The following is a 22,634-nucleotide window of genomic DNA, read 5'->3' as shown; positions in this document are numbered from 1 at the left end:
AGGTCAATGGTGAATTTTGCCCATACCAGGACATTTTAGCCAAAAACTTGGTTGCCTCTGCCAGGAGGCTAAATCTTGGCTGCAAGTGGATCTTCCAGCAAGTGGATCTTCCAGCACACATCAAAATCCACAAAGAAAAGGTTAGTTGACCACAAAATAAGCATTTGGAAAGGCCATCTTAGTCGCCGCACTTGAAAATTGTGGTTTGAATTGAAGGAGTCAGTCCATAAGCGGAGACGAAAGATATCAAGGATCTGGAACGATTCTGTAAGGAGGAATGCCTAAGATCTCTCCCAAAGTGTTCTCCAATCTCATAAAAGGTTTTAGAAAAAGACTCAGTGCCGTTATCCTCGCAAGGTGAGGTATTGAAAGGTGTTGAAACAAGGGTGGCAATAATTTTTACCCATATCTTTTTGAGTAAAAATATTTACTTGTGAAACAAAATCTCTTTCTCTGAGCAATTGTATTAGTAAAAACTAATATAATTTCCCAAGATTTTTTAGAATACAATATAGCTCAATATGTAAATTCTTTATTTTATACAGTCTTTTTTTGCTAATCTTTACCATTAGGTGCCAATAATGTTGGACCTGACTGTATATGCTAATCCAATAGCAGACTGGCACACTGCTGGAGATCTCGTCTGGTCGTAACGTGCGTTTAGCATCAACAGGGCAGTTTGTCACCCAAGTGTTTTCCTGCTTACCTAATGGCACCCTATCCCCAGGGCCCATAGGACACTAAATAGGGAGTAGGGTGCCATTCAGGACATAGCCATTATAACTCTACTTTTTTTTGCCAGACCGTCTGGGTTTGTCACACAAAAGGAACCCCACAAGGCTCCCTCCTCTCCCCCTTCGGTTTCTGAAGGCATGCTGACACAGACATAGAGCCAAAGTAAACCTGTCATGGTGCATCCAGTGGCGGGGACCTCACTTCAGTTCATCATAGACACATCCGGTCAATAATTGGAAGCGATGCGGTGTTTCCTGCCGTTGGCACCCTGTCTAAAAGTTGTCCTGGAACATCAAACGAGACAATGTAAATCATTGCCTGCTAATCCTTTTTTCAGAAGACATGGGTCCCTGTTATGTCTGGCAAAAACCAAACACTGCATTCCACAGTAAGAACCTAACACAAACGTTCAAGCATGGTGGTGGTAGTGTGATGGTAAGGGGATGCTTTGCTGCCTCAGGACCTGGATGACTTTCCCTCATTGAAGGAACCATCCATCTGTGAGTTGAAGCGTAGCTGGGTCATGCAGCAAGACAATGATCCAACACACACAAGCAATTCTACATCAGAAAGACTCAAAAGCAACACACTTAAAGTTCTGGAATGGCCTAGTCAAAGTCCAGACCTAAACCCGATTAAGATGTTGTGGCAGGACCTGAAAAGAGCAGTTCATGCTCGAAAACCCATTGTTAAATTGTACGCCATGCTGTGCGCAGTCAAAGGAAAATGACACGCTTGCTAACTTGGTCAGCTACGTAATAAAAGGAGTCTGTTTTCAACAAATCAACAGTTTTAGACTATTTTATTTTAACCAAGAAAGCTAAATAAATGTTCAATCAGTACTGAGTGACTGAGCAAAATCATTTTGGAACGAACGCTTCCAATCTGTCCATTTAAAAGGTCTGTCAAAATCAATGTTTTAAGAACAGGGTTCGTAGGGTTAACGTTTAGAGTTACCGCCTGTGGATCTGAAGACTGTGGGTTTGTCTCCCAGAGGAAACATTTTGACCCCTCCCACACACACTTATTTTCATTAATTAGGTGGCTCTTAAAAAGAGCCTTTGGGTCCGTGGAGTGGCAGGCAAGTGGCAGTGAGTGTGGTGGTGTGTAATATTGCGTGTGTCTTGCTAGAATGGAGGAGAGACCAGCTTTCAGATTCTAAAGGAACAGGTTGTTGCCCTCATTGATTGAGATGCACGCCATCTCTACGGTACTTCCCAAGGACACAGTGCTTTATGGCAGAGTAGTGGATTGTGGGCAAGCGCTTGTCACAGAGAAATAAATGCAAGCTGGCCCATGTGGAGCTGACAAACGACTTATGCCAATTCCAATGCACACATGGTCATTCGCACACTATCAATACTTAAAATGTATGTTCTGTTCCAAATCTGTGCATAGTCCCATCTGTTTTCATATTTATACTGTCAAATATAAATAAGGGAATGTGTGCTCTTTTACTGGAGTTGAACATTTGTAGTTAAAGGATTTAGAGCAGATTTGTTAATATGTATATCGTCGTTCTTAAGAGCGTTTGGTACTTGTATTTTACAGGGGTTTCTCAGCATTGTTTGTATCTGGAGTTGCCAAAATTGTTCTTGACGATCCACAGGGCTATAAATGTTTTTTTCTTCTTCTTCAAGTCCAGTGCTACCACACCTGATTCGACTACTCGGCTGTTCATCAAGACCTCAGCTGTTCATCACGACCATGAATAGTAGAATCGGGTGTGCTAGAACTGGAATTGAACAACAACAAAAAAGCCTGCATAAAACTGCAGCTTCTCAAGAGCAATTGTGGCCATCCCTGAATTGTATTTACAAAGTTGACTATATCTGACGAATGTACATTTGGTTGTAAATGCTATATTTAGTGATAATTCACTTTTGTTTCCAGGTAATGTAGGACTTTCTTCAGTAAACTTTTAGGTTCCAGGGGCTTGCTCGGTTGTCTTAGGAGAAATCAGGACATGTTCACCCCCAATTTACTCCAAATTGGCTGAAGTGAGTTTCTGTTTTTTATTGGCTTCCCTTTGGAAAATCAGCTGTTAATATTAAATAAATACTAACAACTACATTATCTCTGTTGACATTTGTGATTACTGCTTACTTTTAACTACATTTTATTGCTGTGTTATGCTGTATTATAATGTGGTATAATAATGTTGTGTAAAAAAACATGGGGGAAGAGAGAGAGAGAGAGAGAGAAGAGACCACTTTTTCAAACATAATTAAGAAAGCTAAATGACACTGGTGACTTAGAAGTAGAAAGAAACAGTTTGTCTTTAAAACTTTTTTCTGGAAAGGGTCATTCATTTGAATTATTCACCTCTCTTTATGTTGCATGCTTGAGGTGCCATTTTGAAATCAATGCAAACATATTTGGTCTTATGGTTTTAATCGTATGACTTGCAGGGACAGAAATAAGTCATTACAAAGAAAGGACAGCATCATTTTCGAAGACATTTTGGCTCACACTGTGTATTTTTTTATCAACATGCAATGCAATTATTTAACCTGTCTGCTCAATATACACAGACGTGCTCAAATGTGTTGGTACCCCTCCACAAAAGACAAAGAACGCACAATTTTCTCTGAAATAACTTGAAACTGACTAAAGTAATTGGCATCCACCATTGTTTATTCCATATTTAATAGAAATCAGACTTTGCTTTTGATTTTTTATTCAACATAATATTGTAAATAATAAAACAAATGAAAAATGGAATGGACAGAAATGATGGGACCCTTAAGTTAATATTTTGTTGCACAACCTTTAGAGGCAATCACTGCAATCTAATTTTTTCCGTAGGTCTCAATGAGACTTCTGCAGCTATTAACAGGTACTTTGGCCCACTCTTCCTGAGCAAACTGCTCCAGCTGTCTCAGGTTTGACGGGTGCCTTCTCCAGACTGAAAGTTCCAGCTCTTTCCATAGATTTTCAATAGGATTCAGATCAGGAAGGCCACTTCGGGAATAGTCCAATGTTTTGTTCTTATCCATTCTTGGTTGCTTTTAGCTGAGTGTTTTGGGTCATTATCCTGTTGGAGGACACATGACCTGCGACTGAGACAGAGCTTTCTGACTCCGGGCAGTACGTTTCGCTCCAGAATGCCTTGACAGTCTTGAGATTTCATTGTGTCATGCACAGATTCCAGGCACCTTGTGCCAGTCGCAGCAAAGCAGCCCCAAAACAGAACCGAGCCTCCATGTTTCACTGTAGGTATGGTGTTATTTTCTTTGAAAGGTTCATTTCTTCGTCTGTGAAAGTAGCGCTGATGTGACTTGCCAAAAAGCTCCAGTTTTGACTCATCTGTCCAAAGGACATTCTCCCAGAAGGATTGTGTCTTTGTCGATATGCATTTTAGCAAATTCCAGGCTGGCTTTTTAAAATGTTTTTCTTTCAAAAGTGGAGTCCTCCTGCGTCTCCTTCCTTGCAGCCCACTTTCGCTCAAAAAAGTGACGGATGGTGTGATCAGAAAATGACATCAAATCAAATGTTATCAGTCACATGCGCCGAATACAACAGGTGTAGAAGAACTTACAGTGAAAGGCTTACTTACGAGCCCCTAACCAATAATGAATACAGATAAGAATAAGAGATAAAAGTACCACGTAATTAAAGCTCAGCAGTGAAATAACAATAGCGAGACTATATACAGGGGGGGGGGGGGGGGGGGGGGGGGGGGTACCGATAAAGGTACCGATAAAGGGTCAATGTATTTGAGATAGTACCGATAAAGATTCAATGTATTTGAGGTTGTATGTGCATGTAGGTAGAGTTATTAAAGTAACTATGCATAGATGACAACAGAGAGTAGTAGTGGTGTAAAGAGGGGGTGAGGGGGGCACTGCAAATAGTCTGGGCAGCCATTTGACTAGAAGTTCAGGAGTCTCATGGCTTAGGGGTTGAAGTCTGTTTAGAAGCCTCTTGTCGTGCGGTAGCAGAGAGAACAGTCTATGACTTGGGTGGCTGGAGTCTTTGACCATTTTTAGGGCCTTCCTCTGATACGCCTGGTATAGAGGTCCTGGATGGCAGAAAGCTTGGCCCCAGTGATGTACTGGGCCGTACGCACTAACCCTCTGTAGTGCCTTGCGGTTGGAGGCCGAGCAGTTGTCATACCAGCCAGTGATGCAACCAGTGATGCCCTTCACCTTGGAGTTCAGCTTGTATCTCTTTGGCAGTTATCCTTGGTTCTTTATCTGATCAATCTGGGGGGGTCGATTTTCCTCTTGCAGCCGTGCCCAGGGAGGTTGGCTACAGTTCCATGGACCTTAAACTTCTTAATAATATTTGCAACTGTTGTCACATGAACATCAAGCTGCTTGGAGATGGTCTTGTAGCCTTTAACCTTTACCATGCTTGTCTATTATTTTCTTTCTGATCTCCTCAGACAAATCTCTCCTTTGCTTTCTCAGGTCCATGTTCAGTGTGGTGCACACAATGATACCAAACAGCTCAGTGACTACTTTACTCCATTTAAATAGGCTGAATGACTGATCACAAGATTGGAGACATGTGTGACACTAATTAAATTAGTTTGAAATATCCCTATAATCAAATCATTTTTATCTTTTCTAAGGGGTACCAACATGTGTGTCCAGGCCATTTTAGAATATCTTTGTAGAATAAGCAACAACTCATCTCTTTTCACAGCTTCTTTGCTTTATTCTATGACATACCAAAGGCATGCAAGTATACATGATAAAATAGCTTTCAATTTCATCACTTTTCAGGAGGAATTAAGCATTATTTCAATGAGCTGTACGTGTACCAACAAATTTGAGCAGGTCTGTATAATGTCGATGAAAGGGAATAGGCTACTGTGGTCAGGGAGGGTCAGAGAAGAAAATGCACTAGCCTAATTCTTCAAGTGATAGTTCTCTCCAAGGTCAGTGTCAAATGTCTTCAGACCTCAAAAGTGGTCTGAAAACGACCATTAATTACTAGGTTGAGCGTAACATTTGACCAGTCTTTAGAAGACAAAAGAGCTACTAATGTCTCATTGGAGATGGCTCTCGGGACAATGTACTCACCTTACCAGGGGGCTTTGTTCCCTTCCTGGCTGCCATAGATACCAGAATGCAGAGCAGGGCAGAGGAGAGGGCCACTGCCCCGAACACCAGTCCCCAGGGGAGGCTGCAGAAGTAACAGGCGCTCTCGGCCGACGTGCACACCAGCATGTGCACGGAGAAGAGGAGCAGGCACAGCAGGTAGAAGGGCAGCGAAAGCAGAGCCGAGGACACAGGGAGATCCACCTCTGACGCACCACTCAGTGCCTCGGGCATGGCCAGCAGCAGGAGGAGAAGGAGCTGGAGAGAGAAAGAGGACACACTCAGTCCAGTCATGGATGTAAGCAAAAACAGACTCACAAGGGTGTGCAAATATGCACATACATAATGCAAAAACACCGGACAGACCAAGCTCACCTTTATAGCTACAAGTCTTTGCAACTGTCGCATGAGGTCAATGAGTCATACAGTAAAGGAAACAGAAGATAGAGAGAGATGGCTGGATAGATGGGCAAACTACGAGGTAACACTGGAGTCAATGTGTGAACAGAGTGCAGACATTTGTCAGTCTGTGGTTGATGTGGCTTGGATTGAGTCAAAGCAAAAGCATAATTTGTGTGCTTCCCTATATTTGCATTTGGGCTTGACTGAAGTCTTTCAACTGGAACCTTTCAATGTGCCATCTCGGAAGCAAATATGGAAGCTCCTTCTCTTCAAAGTAAACAAGTACATGGAACACAAGAGAAAAGAGTTCCAGGTCCTTTGCTAGGTAAATCCCTTTCTCTTCCCTTTCTCTCTACGGGCAAAATCTATCAGGGACCGTGCAGTGGAGAGTAGACTAGTTGCCTTGTCCTTGAGTATCGACTGGGACAAACTGCTGACAAGTCCAACTTTTTCATTTTGGAAACAGCCTCTTTTCTCTCTCTCTCTCTCTGCTGCTTTCTTCCTGATAGAAGGCAGTCGCCTCTCGAGGGACACTTCTTAGTTTCTATTCAGAGTTTGGGATATTCTTTTGTCAACTTTCCCAACCGCTCCCAATAATACTCGCTGGGGAGTCTATGCAGAGCGTTCTATGTCGTGCTGCAATTAGCAGTTTTATTTCTGAAAATAAATAAATAACTTGTAGGGAAACGGTCTTAAAGTGCGAGCATGACAACAAACCCAGTGAACTCAATGGTAACTGAAATTTGAGTACAAACTGGAATAAATGCTAAGCATTTCTATAGGTTAAACCGTTGTTGTTCATATCTTATTTATTGTGCGTACAGTATTTACTGTTGTAAATATTCTAAAAGTGGAGGCAATCTTCTAAAACCAGGACGTTACAACATACTGTATATTCTACAAAAACAATTCATAAAAAAGATCTCACAGCTCCACCAATGATCCAAAACGGTCCAACGTTAAGTTAAACCCTTACACAAATAACCGAAGTGAGCAAATGCCAACACGTTCTGTGATTTTCTTACGATTATTGCTTTCCCGCTTTTACCGGCAAATTGGCTGTTTGCATATTAAAGCCTCATCTCCAAGATGAAACCTATTCAAATGAAGGTGTGACTGCAACAGCATGAGAGCACAGCAGATTTAGTCTCTGTTCATTTGTTTCGAAGGGAACGCATGGGAATTGCCTCATCCAATATTGTTCACATGGAAGATTTTTGTCGTACAAGCCCAGGAAAGTTGGAAAGTTGTATTGTTACGGAGAGCCCCCCCCCCCCCCCCCCCCCCCCCCCCCCCCCCGAAAAAGTTTACCTGGAGACCTTTAAAGCATCGCTACACCATTTAACTTGATACCGATGCACCAAATCTGGAACCAACAGGACCCTGAACAGCTTCTACTCCCAAGAGATAAGACTGATGAATAGTTAATTATATAGTGAACCAAATAGCTACCCGGACTATCTGCATTGACCCTTTTTGCACTTTTTTGGGACCTATTTTCACATACGCTGCTGTTACTGTTTATCATCTATCCTGTTGCCTAGTCACTTTATTTATAGTTATGTACATATCTAAATCCATTACCTTGTACCCCTGCACATCAAATAGGTACTGGTATCCCATGTAACATTATATAGCAATCGTTACTCACAATATATTTACTATGACTTTTCAATCATTTCTCCATTTTCGTTCTCTATGCATCGTTGGGAAGGGCCCGTGGGTAAGTATTTCACTTTTAGTCTGCCCCTGTTGTTTACGAAACACGCAACGAAAAACATTTCATTTGATTCAATTTGAACCTGATAATCAAACAATATGGCACGCGCACACACACCTCACTTCACCAAAGTGTCACCAAAAGCACTCACAAACTTCTACAGATGCACAATCGAGAGCATCCTGGCGGGCTGTATCACCGCCTGGTACGGCAACTGCTCCGCCCTCAACCGTAAGGCTCTCCAGAGGGTAGTGAGGTCTGCACAACGCATCACCAGGGGCAAACTACCTGCCCTCCAGGACACCTACACCACCCGATGTTACAGGAAGGCCATAAAGATCATCAAGGACATCAACCACCCGAGCCACTGCCTGTTCACCCCGCTATCATCCAGAAGGCGAGGTCAGTACAGGTGCATCAAAGCTGGGACCGAGAGACTGAAAAACAGCTTCTATCTCAAGGCCATCAGACTGTTAAACAGCCACCACTGAGTGGCTGCTGCCAACACACTGACAATGACACTGACTCAACTCCAGCCACTTTAATAATGGGAATTGATGGGAAATGATGTAAATATATCACTAGCCACTTTAAACAATGCTACCTTATATAATGTTTACATACCCTACATTATTAATCTCTTATGTATATGTATGTACTGTACTCTATATCATCTACTGCATCCTTATGTAATACATGTATCACTAGCCACTTTAACTATGCCACTTTGTTTACATACTCATCTCATATGTATATACTGTACTCGATATCATCTACTGTATCTTGCCTATGCTGCTCTGTACCATCACTCATTCATATATCCTTATGTACATATTCTTTATCCCCTTACACTGTGTATAAGACAGTAGTTTTGGAATTGTTAGTTAGATTACTTGTTGGTTATTACTGCATTGTCGGAACTAGAAGCACAAGCATTTCGCTACACTCGCATTAACATCTGCTAACCATGCGTATGTGACAAATAACATTTGATTTGATTTTAGAGACCCTTTGTCCAAGTGTTTGGTAGCAGCAATGTTGAAAAGTAGCGACGATAAAGATCAAGGCATCATCTAAAAGTTATCACAGACAGAGGAAACAGAATTATCTGTTATCCAATCAGAACTGTGGGGAAGTTCTGTTCCAACTGTATAGTTATTCCCACGCTAGCTCGAGGCCATTTTAATAATTGAAGGCTATATCAACACTCTCTGTAAAGGTAAACCACGGGATTAAGTCAAGTCAAGCCTTAAATCAACATTAAAACTGTTAATTAAAATGTATTGTGTTCTATGAATATGCCTAGATATTGGATCATTTCAGCAGCAGAATTGGCATCTTAAAATGCAAATATTTGGATGTGGGTTGTGTGTGATATGACACCAGTTTACAACGCAAAGTGCTCATTTAGGCTAATACCATTCAATATGAAAACCATCAGCAATATCTCACCATGTTCACACGCATACCATGCACTGGCATGCATATGTACTGTACATAACACTTTTGGTATAATGTATACAAGTGTTCTGATCAGCATGTAGTGGCAGCCCCTGACATGTCTATGACGACACCGTATTCAAGTACTCAATTGTGTTTCTCAGTTACGCTGAATGATCTGTGTTGCACTCCACAACCCCCATTCTGTCACATCTCTGGGAAGCAGAGGTGCTGTTGTGATAACATTCTATACGTCTGATATCTGATTGGAAGTGAACTTTTAGAGTCTGCTATTGGTCAACACCTCAGATATTGAATTCAAAACAGGTCATATGGTTGGTTATACATTGATCTTAGATGAATTGTCTCTCTCTCTCTTTTGCTCATGTCCTGCTTTGGTGAGGAACCTTCACTGCCTCTCTCTCTAGCTCCTCCCCATGGACCTTTTGTGGCATGGTCTTTAGGACCTTGACTTCTCTCTCTCTCTCTCTCTCCCTCTTTGATCATGCCTAGAATAATGCCAGTAATAACTTGAAATTTGTGGTTTAGCCTTGTATGTGAATTGATTCAGTTTGCAATTTAAATCTACTAGCATTGATCATTCAATTCTCAGACATTTCTTGATAGCCTATTCCTGTAACTAACAACAGTCCCGCTTGCACATTGCTAAATTGTCTTTATGGAGACAGATAATATTTTAATAGACTTTGTCTTATTATCGGTTGCATGCAAAGTACATGTGTATGTATGTGTATATATACAATATACAATATATACAATTATTTGCAATTTTTTTTTTTTTTACCTTTATTTAACTAGGCAAGTCAGTTAAGAACAAATTCTTATTTTCAATGACAGCCTAGGAACAGTGGGTTAACTGCCTGTTCAGGGGCAGAACGACAGATTTGTACCTTGTCAGCTCGGGATTTGAACTTGCAACCTTTCGGTTACTAGTCCAACGCTCTAACCACTAGGCTACCCTGCAATGTGATTTTCTGGATTTTTTCCCCCTCATTTTGTCTGTCATAGTTGAAGTGTACCTATGATGAAAATGACAGGCCTCTCTCATCTTTGACAGGCCTCTGTCATCCAATTGTGCAAGTGGGAGAACTTGCACAATTGGTGGCTGACTAAATACTTTTTTTGCCCCACTGTATATAAATATTTATATACACACAAGATATTACCGAGTACATCATCACCACTATCACCATCACCATGTCACTTCCTGTCCCTCAATCCCAGCTCTGGGGTGAAGTTCCCCTAGGTACAGACCTAGGATCAGGTTCCCCCCCAATCCTAACCTTAACCATTCGTGGGGAAAATCCCAAACTGACAAAAGCGTCTGCGGGGGGCAACACCCCACTACCCACCTGGAAGACGAGGACCACGCCCACCACCATGGAATACATGTCATATTTGCCCATCTGCTTGCTGAGGGCTGCGCTCATGACCCTGAGGGCCTCCAGGTACTGCTTGAGCACCTTCTTCCCCATGTTGTTCAGCACCTCTGACGTGTTGCCCTCCACCACCAGCTTCAACCAGTTACCATGGGACTTCTCCGCCACGCGGAACTGCTCGTAGCCCTCCTCTGTGAGCGAGAGAGAGGAGAGAGGGAGACAAGGGCGAGGAAAGGAAGGTGTTATGCCAAAATGTGAGTAATATCAGATGTCAATCAATTTCACATGAACAATAAACAAACTACTACTAGTCGTGGTAGTAGTTGCGAAGGTAGACAAACAATAACTAACAGAGGCACCTTTCAAAAATGTGTTGTATATGTTGTACAGCGGCAATAACACAATAATACACTAATAGTTACTCCTGTGTTAGTAAGAAACCACGGGTAATGATTTACACACATTTACTTAGCGAAACGTGCTCAAATCATTTGCGCCGGAGACTTGGAGAAAAGTACAATCGATAACCAACCAACAGCACGTTCACTCCATATAATTTGCATGCAGATTTATAGCTCCATTAGTCCGCTCGTAATTCACTTAACATTGCCAACTCGTAACCAGGATATGAAAAAAAATCCATTCAACATTGTTAACTTTTCTGTATTAATTTCATTCAAGCATTTTAATAACCTTCCAAAATAGCATTTTGGGTAGGGCTGGCATGGTAATTGTATAATCATGTAGCAAACGATTATGGATGGAGACCCGTCATGAAAATAAAATAACCGTCACGACCGTTCCAAAATTCCAGGACCATCACAGACCTAATTTTGGGAACAATAACATTCAAATGTAAAGTATAATAAAACAACCCTTTGCTTTGGCTTTGTCCAACTGTTCTAGAACGCATACAACTCGACTCATACCCATCGTTTGCTGGCGCCTCTATCTGAATCATATGAGCATAACTATGATACATGGAGATTGTGATGATGTCAGACACAGGAACGGAGGTGGAAATATACGAGCCTTCAGCCATAGGCATGAATCAATCAATAAAAACGGTCCTTGGTCAGAGTGAAAATGAAAGTGGGATTGGTCAGAGGATGGCCTTTTTAGGTATCCACAAGATGCCTGAAGTTATTAGCAAATCAAAGATATTAAAAAGACAGTGTACATGAGAGTGAGAGACATGGACTGTCTACTCTAATGTGAACTGTCATTACACTTTCATTAGTGATGGACACGAAAAAGTACCAAAGTAATTCAGGTTGATGAATGCGACCCATTGTTGGTTGACAGACATACAGCCTATAAATATGACATATTTTGAGGAGACTAGCTCTAAAAAGTAGATCATATACAGTATATGTCTCTATAAATTATTTACTAGCTGTACTGCCAAAACTCTACAATTGTATCCCCATCTTACAACAGCTGCCACTTCAACAGACACTTACACTGCAGCTAATGTACCCAATTATACTGCTAAACACCGTTTACAGAAACAATAAGAACTAATTCATTTACTCATTCAGTTACTGTATACTACACACAGGATCCACCCTATGTCCTGCTTTGATTTCTCAGGTGACAAATTCCTCAAACATCAGCGAAAATGACACGCCATCCATTCATAATGAAACTGTAATTTAATTAGTTGATCATGGGTTAGGAGAGATGAATACCCTGGCCTGGCATAGACAAGTTTTTTTTTTATCACCTCCCCATCGTCTCCTAATACGATTATTACTGGGTCTCCTTTGTGTTTTCATTTTTGCCATGGAAAAAGTATTGAGATACTGTTATCGTCACAGCCATAATTGATAACGCTCGCTATTCATCATTTAATTATTCTGTTATCCCAATTTTGTGAAATGCAAAGTTTATTACAGCATATTTTAATGAAACAATGGTTTCGCTTTAGCTGAATCCACACAAAAAAGTATCTAATCATTTGAAAAACAGATATCAAAAGAAGTGGGAGTTGTCAATGAGGCTGAGGGCGGTACTTCACTTGTAGTCCAAATAATTCCAACAAGTCGAGGACTTCTTCAATAATCCACTGTCATATTGCTGAGTCATGCAACCATCAGTGTTATTTTTCTCTTCCCACTGAGGTGGCTGGCCAAGTTTTCAGAGAAGGGGATGCTACGGCACTTAGGACAGAAATTAGCCACGTCAGCAAGAACACAAACCTCTGGTGCCCTCCTGTTCCCCTCATTTGTACCTCTGTACCTCCTCCACTCCAGAGAAACAAATAAATAAGCTCAATCAATCTAATACCAACCGCCAGTGAGACAGACGGTTGGAGAAGAAAGAAATTAGATGGGAAAAGCGCTGTATTGCAATAAGAAGTACAGGTTATATAAACTGGCCTGTAACTATTTTAAAGTAACACTATTTCCCTTCAGGAAGAACGCATGTTTGAACTATGCCTAACATGTGGGAGTGTACTTCTTGAATCGCACTGTAAGGGCTGGTTTTGTTGAGCACTTTCATCTCCGCAGAGTAAGAATAAAGTGTTATATGGTTGAGTTTATTGAATTTGGCCCTGGATTGTGGTTGTTTCACCTCCTAATCAAAATGTTTAGTTTCCAGCTCCTCTGTTCCATTCGGGTGCACAGAGTACAGAGATTCTCTGAGAGTATTAGGTGCAGCAAGAATCCAAATGAATATTTAAAAATATGAACATTTCAAAGTAAGTAAAGAGTGTTTTCTTCAATGGGATTCTTCATTGAAGTGTTTGTTGTCAATCAACAACAGACAAATGGTTTTCATGCACATTTGTTCACTTGAGAAATACTGCACCAAACATTAGTTAGATGTAAAATTGTGCGACTAAAATATCCTCAGAAAAACAACAAAGTTAATTACAGATTTCTTGAGTAATCTTAGATTAATTCGGACTATTTTGAGGACAATATGAACAAACAGTACTATTTTCTATTAAAGGAGTATGCGAGCACACTCTTTTGGATTCGCCTAGCCAAGTTTGGCTAAGTACCAGCCGAACGGAAGCTTGCGGAAGGCTTTAGGGGTTTAGTGTATATTTGAAGTTTGATCATGTAACGTTACACAAAATCTTGTCCATTATTAAGTTGCTAGCTAAGCCTAAGCAATTCACTTCATATGAAACGAAAGAGAAACTAACCAACCATCTAGTGAAACACTAAATGCTATGCTCCTTCCATTAGCAAGTGAACTAGCTAGTTAGCTACAGTGGCATCAAAGTTACGAGACATAAAAAATATTAAAAATTAAAAAACGTCAAAATTATTTTATATTTCGTCTCTGTGTTTTCCAAATTTCCTTCAATTTGCCAGAGGCTGCTGAATGTATCTCACCAGAGAAAGCAGCCGAGCGAACGAAACAGCACCTCGCTGTGTTGTGTGTCTATCTACACACAGACATGGGGGGAACAGAGGATAATATAAACGTAGAGCAATGAGGGGATGTAAACCAGGTGTGCGAAAAACAAGACAAAACAAGTGGAAAATGAAAGGTGGAGTGGCGATGGCTAGAAGACCAGTGATGTCGACTGCCGAACGCCGCCCGAACAAGGAGAGGGACCGACTTCGGCGGGAGTCGTGACACACACACACACACACACACACACACACACACACAAATCAGTACCATGGAAAGCCACATCATACAATATTTAGCTTACGTTGATATACTAAATATTTTTGGGGTATCTTCTAGTTGCCACTGTATTTAGACTAAGCATAGGTGATTAGATTATGTTGAAACCAGCAGATGAAATCACTGGTGACCAATATAATTGCACATAGTTTAGGCAGGAGTAGAGAGATGTTGTTGTTTTGACAACTTTCTCACTGTCTATCAGACTATGCATTTGTGTCTGCCCCGGGGTCCTCACTGCCCGTGTTTCATAGAAAGTGAGTCATGCTACAAGATAGATGCTCACGGATGGATTTTGCATTTTGGAATATTTATAAGTGGCAGTTGGGATGTCGAGTGTTCATCGTCTCAATGCTCATTTGGGCCCAAACCACTTGCAGACTCGAGTGATCACTATCGATCAGAACAGCAAAAGCAAATGGCCACTCAATAAAAGGCTTAGGGGCCAAGTGTTCGGCTCGAGATCGACACTCGTGACACACATCAGTCAGAGGTCACAATCCAGACAAAATCACAATGTCCGCCCCCTCCATGAACGCCCAATCGCACTAAAATATGAACCTCTAAAAATGTGTACCAGCATCTTTTTCATTCCAGCACTGTATGTAATTGTTCACGTATGCTTGAGATCCACGTGTGTAAGGTCAAAATGGGAGAGGGCCGAGCAGCCTCGATAAAGGCACTACTGTGTCAGTCCAATTTGTTTGGCCACACTGTAATTTAGCCTACTACAGCCTAGCGGTTGAATTTAGGATCAGATTACTTGCTGTGTCCTTGGCTGGATGTGACATTTGTATTTTATTTTTTAAATGTAACCTTTATTTAACTTGCATATTAAGGCTGCCTTAATCAAGGTGACTGACTGGGACAGCAATAACCACAACCTTGCAGAGTTCTCTTTGAAAGCAGCCACTCTCTCCAATTGCCCAACTCTCTCTAGCAGAGATTTCTCACAGATTAACAAATCCATACGGTCCTCTGTTCCTTTTACTGAGGAAAGATTAAAAGCCTCTCAAAAGGAGCTCCAGTAATTTAAATATGTGATAAAGACAAGAAGAAGAAAAAAAGTTGAGGTACGCACGCCACAGACTGAATTTAGCATTTTCACCATGTCTTGTCTGGGCTTGTCAAGACATTTGCTGTAGGTGTGAGATGGTTGTTTGTGTAGATGTCTACGCATGTCCATCGGGTATACAGTAAGGACAATCTCACAAGGATGCTATGCGGTTCATGTCTCAGAGTTGTAATGGCCAGATTTCACACTCAATATTTAGGTCCACCGCTTGTAAAGTTGTCCCAGAATCACTATGGAAACTAGCGAGTGAAAAAATGGATCTGAATAATCTGTAGTGTAGACAAGGACCTTCCTGGCAGCCATTTTAGATCCAACTCAGAATAGTCATTTAAGGCCTGTGTGAGTTCTCCTTTCTCTTGAGCTACTCTACTGCCATATAAATATGTTTTAAATGACAGTTGCAATAAGCAGCCACTGTGATTGATTAGCATGTATTTGTCTACAGTAATGTGCATTCAGCATTTAGAGGCCCATGGGGTGACATAGAGGCCCATGGGGTGACATAGAGGCCCATGGGGTGACATAGAGGCCCATGGGGTGACATAGAGGCCCATGGGGTGACATAGAGGCCCATGGGGTGACATAAGACCGGAGCCCCAAAATACAAGTAGGAAAGAGATGGAGGGGAAAGGGCGGCGGGTGAATTGATAGACAGTGTTCAAATTATGAACATATATTTATTTAACCTTTATTTAGGCAGGGGGAGTCCCATTGAGACCAAGGTATCAAAGCAGGAGCAGTAAGAAACCCATAAAGAAAAATACAAAACACAAAATCCCCCAAAAAAACAACCTCGTTCCTCAGCGAAGTCCTCTACCAACAATCTGAACTTTAGGTTATTCTGAAGATAAGTTTCTTCGCACCTCACTTATGGAACAAAAAAGCTGTGATTAAAAGATGATTGAGAAATCTGTGAGGAGGAGAAGAAACACTCTTGCTAAAATAATAAGCTGAAGCTGGTATGGTTGATTTATGGTACATCAGTGCACCAAATTCTCCAGTTCATCTAGGATGATTATTCAAGCTAAATGTTTGTGGAAAACGGTCACAATGCAGTCCGAATAAGCGGATTGAGCGGATTGACATCCCATCTACATCATTGGTCGTGATGTGTGTTTTGAACTATATTTCTATGTTTTTTTTTATTTTTAAGTTTTGATTCCAGGCTCCCGTCCCCCCAGGAGGTCTTTTGCCTTTTGGTAGGCTGTCATTGTAAATAAGAATATGTTCTTAATTGACTTGCCTAGTTAAATAAAGGTTAAATAAAAAATAAATTACATTAAATTAACGTACATGCAATAAATGGAGAAATACTGCTCAACGCTATAGTCTGCAAGGTAACACACACAGAGTGTGATTACTCTCTCATGAGGGTGTGGTATATGTGTTGTTGTAGTCAAATTCCATAATTAATACCTTTCGTCACTGTTAAAATACTTCATTTAAACACAATCTTACACTGTAACTATGTAGATCTGTGTGTGTGTGTGTGTGTGTGCACGTGTGTATGTCTGTGTGTATCCATTTACACTCCCCTCCATATGCCTTTGGACAGTGAAGCTAAACATTTTTATTTGGTCCTATACTCCAGCATTCTGGATTTGCGATACAATGTTTCATATGAAGCAACAGCACAGAATGTCACATTTGTTTTGAGGGAATTTTCATACATTTGTTTAACAGTTTTTAAATGAAAGCACTTTATAGTACCCACATTTGAAGATGTCATTAAGTATTTTGTCATAAGTATTTTTGTCATAAGTATAGTGTATATATAGTAGTCAAAAGTTTAGTATTTGGTCCCATATTCCTTGCACACAATTACTACATCAAGCTTTTGCCTTTTACAAACTTGTTGGATGATCAAGAAAATTACTCCAGTCATTATTCACCCTTCACTTTCTAATGGACAAAACACAACCAAAATAAGCTGCAGACGCATTCAACGAGTCACAAGATTCATGTAGTCATTGCTTGCTAGGAATATGGGACCAAATACAACCCTTTTGACTCCTTTAATACACTGTAAGTGAACTTTGAACAAATACTTATGACATCTTCAAATTGGGGGACAAGATATATAATAGATATATAAAGTGCTTTCATTTCTAAACCGGAGAACAGATATGTATGAAAACACACTCAAACAAAATATGACAATCTGTACTGTCGCCTCATATGAAACACTTGATCTCAAATCCAAAATGCAGGAGTATAGAGCCAAACGTAAAATGTTTAGCTTCACTCTCCAAACACATATGTACGTGGCGTAGCACTCAGTGAAAGAACACGTGTGTCGCAAGAGGGCTTGTTTTGACACGAGCTGCGTTTACATAGACAGTCCAATTCTGATATTTGTCTTCTGACCAATCTCATCAGATCCTTTTTCAAAGCAGATCTGATCGGTCAAAAGACCAATTAGTGCCAAAAAATAAATATCAGAATTGTGCTGCCTTTGTAAATGCAGCCACATTCACCAACACAAATCTGCGTGGCGCGACGTGGCTTTGATCAGGTTCGAGGACTCTGATGAGAGACACATGCAAACACAGACACGCCCCCGCACACACTCTCTCTACGGATCTCTCTCCCGACAAGGATTGTTCGGTTTTTTTCAAAACCCAGATCCCGGATCATTCTGAAGTGGGAACCGTACCTCCAATGAATATGGAATATGTTCCTATACTGTAGAGTTGGAACACTCCGCAGAGAAACATCAAGGGATTCTGATATGTCAAAGAGCGCCTAAATTAACATATTCAGCATGGGGAACCTGAGGATATCAAACCCACAACCCTGGAGTTGCATGTGAACCACTTAAAAAAATAAAAAAAAAACTCTGTACCACTTTTTTCTGTACATTTATATTGCACATTTGAGACCCACCCTTTTAAAGATGATGAACCACATAAAAGTGCAGGAGCAATTTTGAAAACTGGGAAGAGACACTGTCTAAATGACTTATTACAGAACATCCACTGTAATAGACTAAGCACAGGGTCCATGTGCACAAAGCATCTCAAGAGTAGACAATTGGTCCTAAGTGCTGAGAATAGAGACATTTCACTCCTACTCTTATGGGCAGAAATAAAAGCTAAGCATGAGGCCTCTTTGGTCATAAGAGTCACAGCTAGTCCACAGATATTTAGGATAGCTCATGAGCAGTTACAAGCAGGAAATGGTGGTGTTGAAATAATGCTTTGATTTTTCTATATGATCGAGCCATAAATAATGTAGACCTACACGCAACAGTATCTCTTGAGCTTTTGACAATCCTACAATGTGATTTTCTGGATTTTCTTTCCTCATTTTGTCTGTCATAGTTGAAGTGTACCTATGATGAAAATTACAGGCCTCTCTCTTTTTAAGTGGGAGAACTTGCACAATTGGTGGTTGACTAAATACTTTTTTGCCCCACTGTACAACATCATCGGCAAGTGACTTGATGCCTACTGTACCAAAGCGATTTAGAGTTGTAAAAATGGGAGTGACAAATGTGTTGATATAATGGAAACGTTGTCAAAATTCTGCTTTTAAACAACCATCAGAATTGTCAAATCAAAAATCAAAAAGTATGCATGCCATCATATTAGGCAGTAATTAAAAATAGGCAAAGTGATCATGTCAGGCGAAAATGACAGCATATCAAACATTTTACCATTGCAATATTTGATGTCCAGTCACATTCACTGTGGCTGTCTAGTTCAAACCCCCGAGCTGACAAGGTACAAATATGTCGTTCTGCCCCTGAACAGGCAGTTAACCCACTGTTCCTAGGCCGTCATTGAAAATAAGAATTTCTTCTTAACTGACTTGCCTAGTTAAATAAAGGTAAAATAAAAAAATTTTAAAATAAAGGGTGATACAGAGTTCACAGCTGGCGATGCCTCATCGCGATTGGTTATTCCCCATCATTTGCAACAATGTCAATGAGAAACATCATTATCTTTCCTTCGCAGTACCTCAAAGTGTGGTGATTACCAGCTGAGATAAACTTTTATGACTTCATTTTACTCCTGGCTCAGAGTTGGTCTGAGAAGTGTCTTAACATTATCCTAAAACCTACTCCGAGCTGGGAGGTTTGTTGTCTTAAAAGGGATTCCTAGGACCTTTTCTGAGATGCTTGTGGATACGGGCCCAGGTTTCTTCTGTTGTGTCTCACAGCCTCGCTTTGACCTGTATACAACAGAGCCTAAACACAGCAGCCGAGATTGAAATGGAACTACGGGGGCGGTGTGTGTGTGTGTGTGTGTGTGTGTGTGAAAGAACCCCTTTAGGTGGATAATCTTATCCTTTCTATTTGTTTCATTCTTTGACAGTGATTCAGTAAGATAATAGAAGTAGGAGAGTGTACAACCCTGCAGAAGGGGACTGTGTGTGTGTGTGTGTGTGTGTGTGTGTGTGCAGACAGAGAAAGAGAGAGAGGGGAAAGGAGGGCAGGATTGTCCTCTGGAGAGAGCCAACCAAAGGCAATCTTTGTGAATCCTTTGCAGGTGTCAATACATTTATTTACAGACTTAAAGGATTCCAGGGCCAGATGCTGTGTGTGTGTGTGTGTGTGTGTGTGTGTGTGTGGGTGTGTGTCCACGCCACAAATGGTATGCATGTGCCTAAGCGCCTGTATACTTGCTTGTGTTTGTATTAGTAACACACTTGAATTTAGCTGCTTTTTCTGATTAGCTTTGTACACACGGACAACTCTGTGGATTTGGGAGGCTGGGAGCTGGTTTAACCTTTCTCTGCTCTGATCTGGCACTACCACTGCACTGCACCATTCCCTCTTACCTTTCTCATAGGCTGGCATGCTGTCCTTCAGCAGGCAGCTCAGCTGGTGGCCGTTGAGGTGCAGGAAGCGTAGCTGGTCCCTGAGCGAGGCTTCCTCCACCACGGGCTGGATGAGTCGGCCCACACTGTTCTGGGAGATGGGCAGGCCCAGACCAAGGGCCAGGGTTGGGGTCAGGTCCACCTGCTCTACTGTTGGCGGCTTCTCCATCCCCACTGGTTATAAGGAGCAAAGAGAGGAGGTGGATTGAGGGTATCTCAGGGCATAGAGTATCTCAGGACATAGAGACACATGCCTGCAAGGAGACACACAGGCATAGACACACAGTCTTGCATAAATGACCTTCTGGGGACACACAATTCAGTCCCATTCAAAATCATTTGAGAAGTTACAGGCCAGAACATTTGAATCCCTAATCAACCCCTACCATGCCATATTTTTTTAAAATAATTATTGATTTGGTTTGTGTAGCACAAATTCAAATACAACAACATCTATTTATATTTTATCAATGCTGTGTCCAGTTTTTCAGTTTGACAAAAGCTCAATCTTTAAACTGACAGTTGAGTTGACAGGCCAATCCAGAAGATGAATTCTGCGGTTCTGCTCACGTCTCAGAGGCCCTACAGTACAAGCTACTGCATGAGCCTGTCCATCAATTCCTCAGCCAGTCTCTCAAGACAATCTGATCCCCCTGAAATAAACCCATGTGGATGAGGAGTGATCTCGGAAATAGATGTGGTGGATGAGGAAACAATTATCACTTTCACATGGACGGCCACCGACACGTTCGTCACGGAGCGGCGAGACGTTAATGAGCTCCTCTTCACACTGTGTCAAGACGTCACCGCTTCTCACAGTGTGAGAGCTCAGCTGAGAGATGGCGGTGCCTGTGTGTACGTGAAATACGTCATCGTCTCTCACAGCCAGAGCTCAGTTGTGTGAGAGAGAGTATGTGTGTGTAAATATATTTTCAATTGAAGTCGGAAGTTTACATTCACCTTGGCCAAATACATTTAAACTCAGTTTTTCACAACTCCTGACATTTAATCGTAGTAAAAATCCCCCGTCTTAGGTCAGTTAGCATTACCACTTTAAGAATGTGAAATGTCAGAATAATAGTAGAGAGAATAATTTATTTCAGCGTTTATCTCTTTCAAACACATTCCCAGTGGGTCAGAAGTTTACATACACTCCGTTTGTATTTGGTAGCATTGCCTTTAAATTGTTTAACTTGGATCAAACGTTTCAGGTAGCCTTCTACAAGCTTCCCACAATAAGTTGGGTGAATTCTGGCCCATTCCTCCTCACAGAGCTGGTGTAACTGAGTCAGGTTTGTAGGCCTCCTTGCTCACACACACCTTTTCAGTTCTGCCCACACATTTTCAATGGGATTGAGGTCAGGGCTGTGATGGCCACTCCAATACCTTGACTTTGTTGTCCTTAAGCCATTTTGCCACAACTTTGGAAGTATGCTTGGGGTCATTGTGCATTTGGAAGACCCATTTGCGACCAAGCTTTAACTTCCTGAATGAGGTCTTCAGATGTTGCTTCAATATATCCACATAATTTTCATTCCACATGATGCCATCTATTTTGTGAAGTGCACCAGTTCCTCCTGCAGTAAAGCACCCCCACAAAATAATGCTGCCACCCCCGTGCTTCATGGTTGGGATGGTGTTCTTCGGCTTGCAAACCTCCCCTTTTTCCTCCAAACATAACAATGGTTATTATGGCCAAACAGTTTTTTTGTTTTTGTTTCATCAGACCAGAGGACATTTCTCCAAAAAGTACAATCTTTGTCCCCATCTGCACTTGCAAACCATAGTCTGGCATTCTTTTGGCGGTTTTGGAGCAGTGGCTTCTTCCTTGCTGAGCGGCCATTCAGGTTATGTCGATATAGGACTCATTTTACTGTGGATATAGATACTTGTACCTTTTTCCTCCAGCATCTTCACAAGGGCCTTTGCTGCTGTTCTAGGATTGATTTGCACTTTTCACACCAAAGTACGTTCATCTCTAGGAGACAGAACGCGTCTCCTTCATGAGCGGGATGACGGCTGCGTGGTCCCATGGTGTTTATATTTGCATACTATTTTTTGTACAGATGAACGTGGCACCTTCAAGCGTTTAGAAATTTCTCCAAAAAATGAACCAGACTTGTGGAGGTCTACAATTTTTTTCTGAGGTCTTGGCTGATTTTCCTTTGATTTTCCCATGATGTCAAGCAAAGAGACACTGAGTTTGAAAGTAGGCCTTGAAATACATCCACAGGTATACCTCCAATTGACTCAAATTATGTCAATTAGCCTATCAGAAGCTTCTAAAGCCATGATATCATTTTCTGGAATTTTCCATAAAGCCACAGTCAACTTAG

At 41.3% G+C, this 22,634-nt stretch overlaps 1 protein-coding gene across 1 annotated transcript in view; it reads right to left on the bottom strand.

The window, feature by feature from the left end:
• The window catches only part of LOC109905297 (GPI ethanolamine phosphate transferase 2), a 122,038-nt gene that overhangs the window by 46,593 nt on the left and 52,811 nt on the right, over nt 1-22,634 (bottom strand). The window contains exons 6-8 of the mRNA XM_020502590.2: nt 20,260-20,472; nt 10,722-10,939; nt 5,769-6,044 (exon numbers count right to left, since the gene is read on the bottom strand). Of these exons, the coding sequence (XP_020358179.1) occupies nt 5,769-6,044; nt 10,722-10,939; nt 20,260-20,472 (707 nt within the window). The remainder of the gene's footprint in view (nt 1-5,768; nt 6,045-10,721; nt 10,940-20,259; nt 20,473-22,634) is intronic.

This window comes from Oncorhynchus kisutch, linkage group LG15 (genome assembly GCF_002021735.2).
Source record: "Oncorhynchus kisutch isolate 150728-3 linkage group LG15, Okis_V2, whole genome shotgun sequence".
Taxonomy (NCBI): Eukaryota; Metazoa; Chordata; class Actinopteri; order Salmoniformes; family Salmonidae; genus Oncorhynchus; species Oncorhynchus kisutch.
This window is presented reverse-complemented; position numbering and strand designations above follow the sequence as displayed.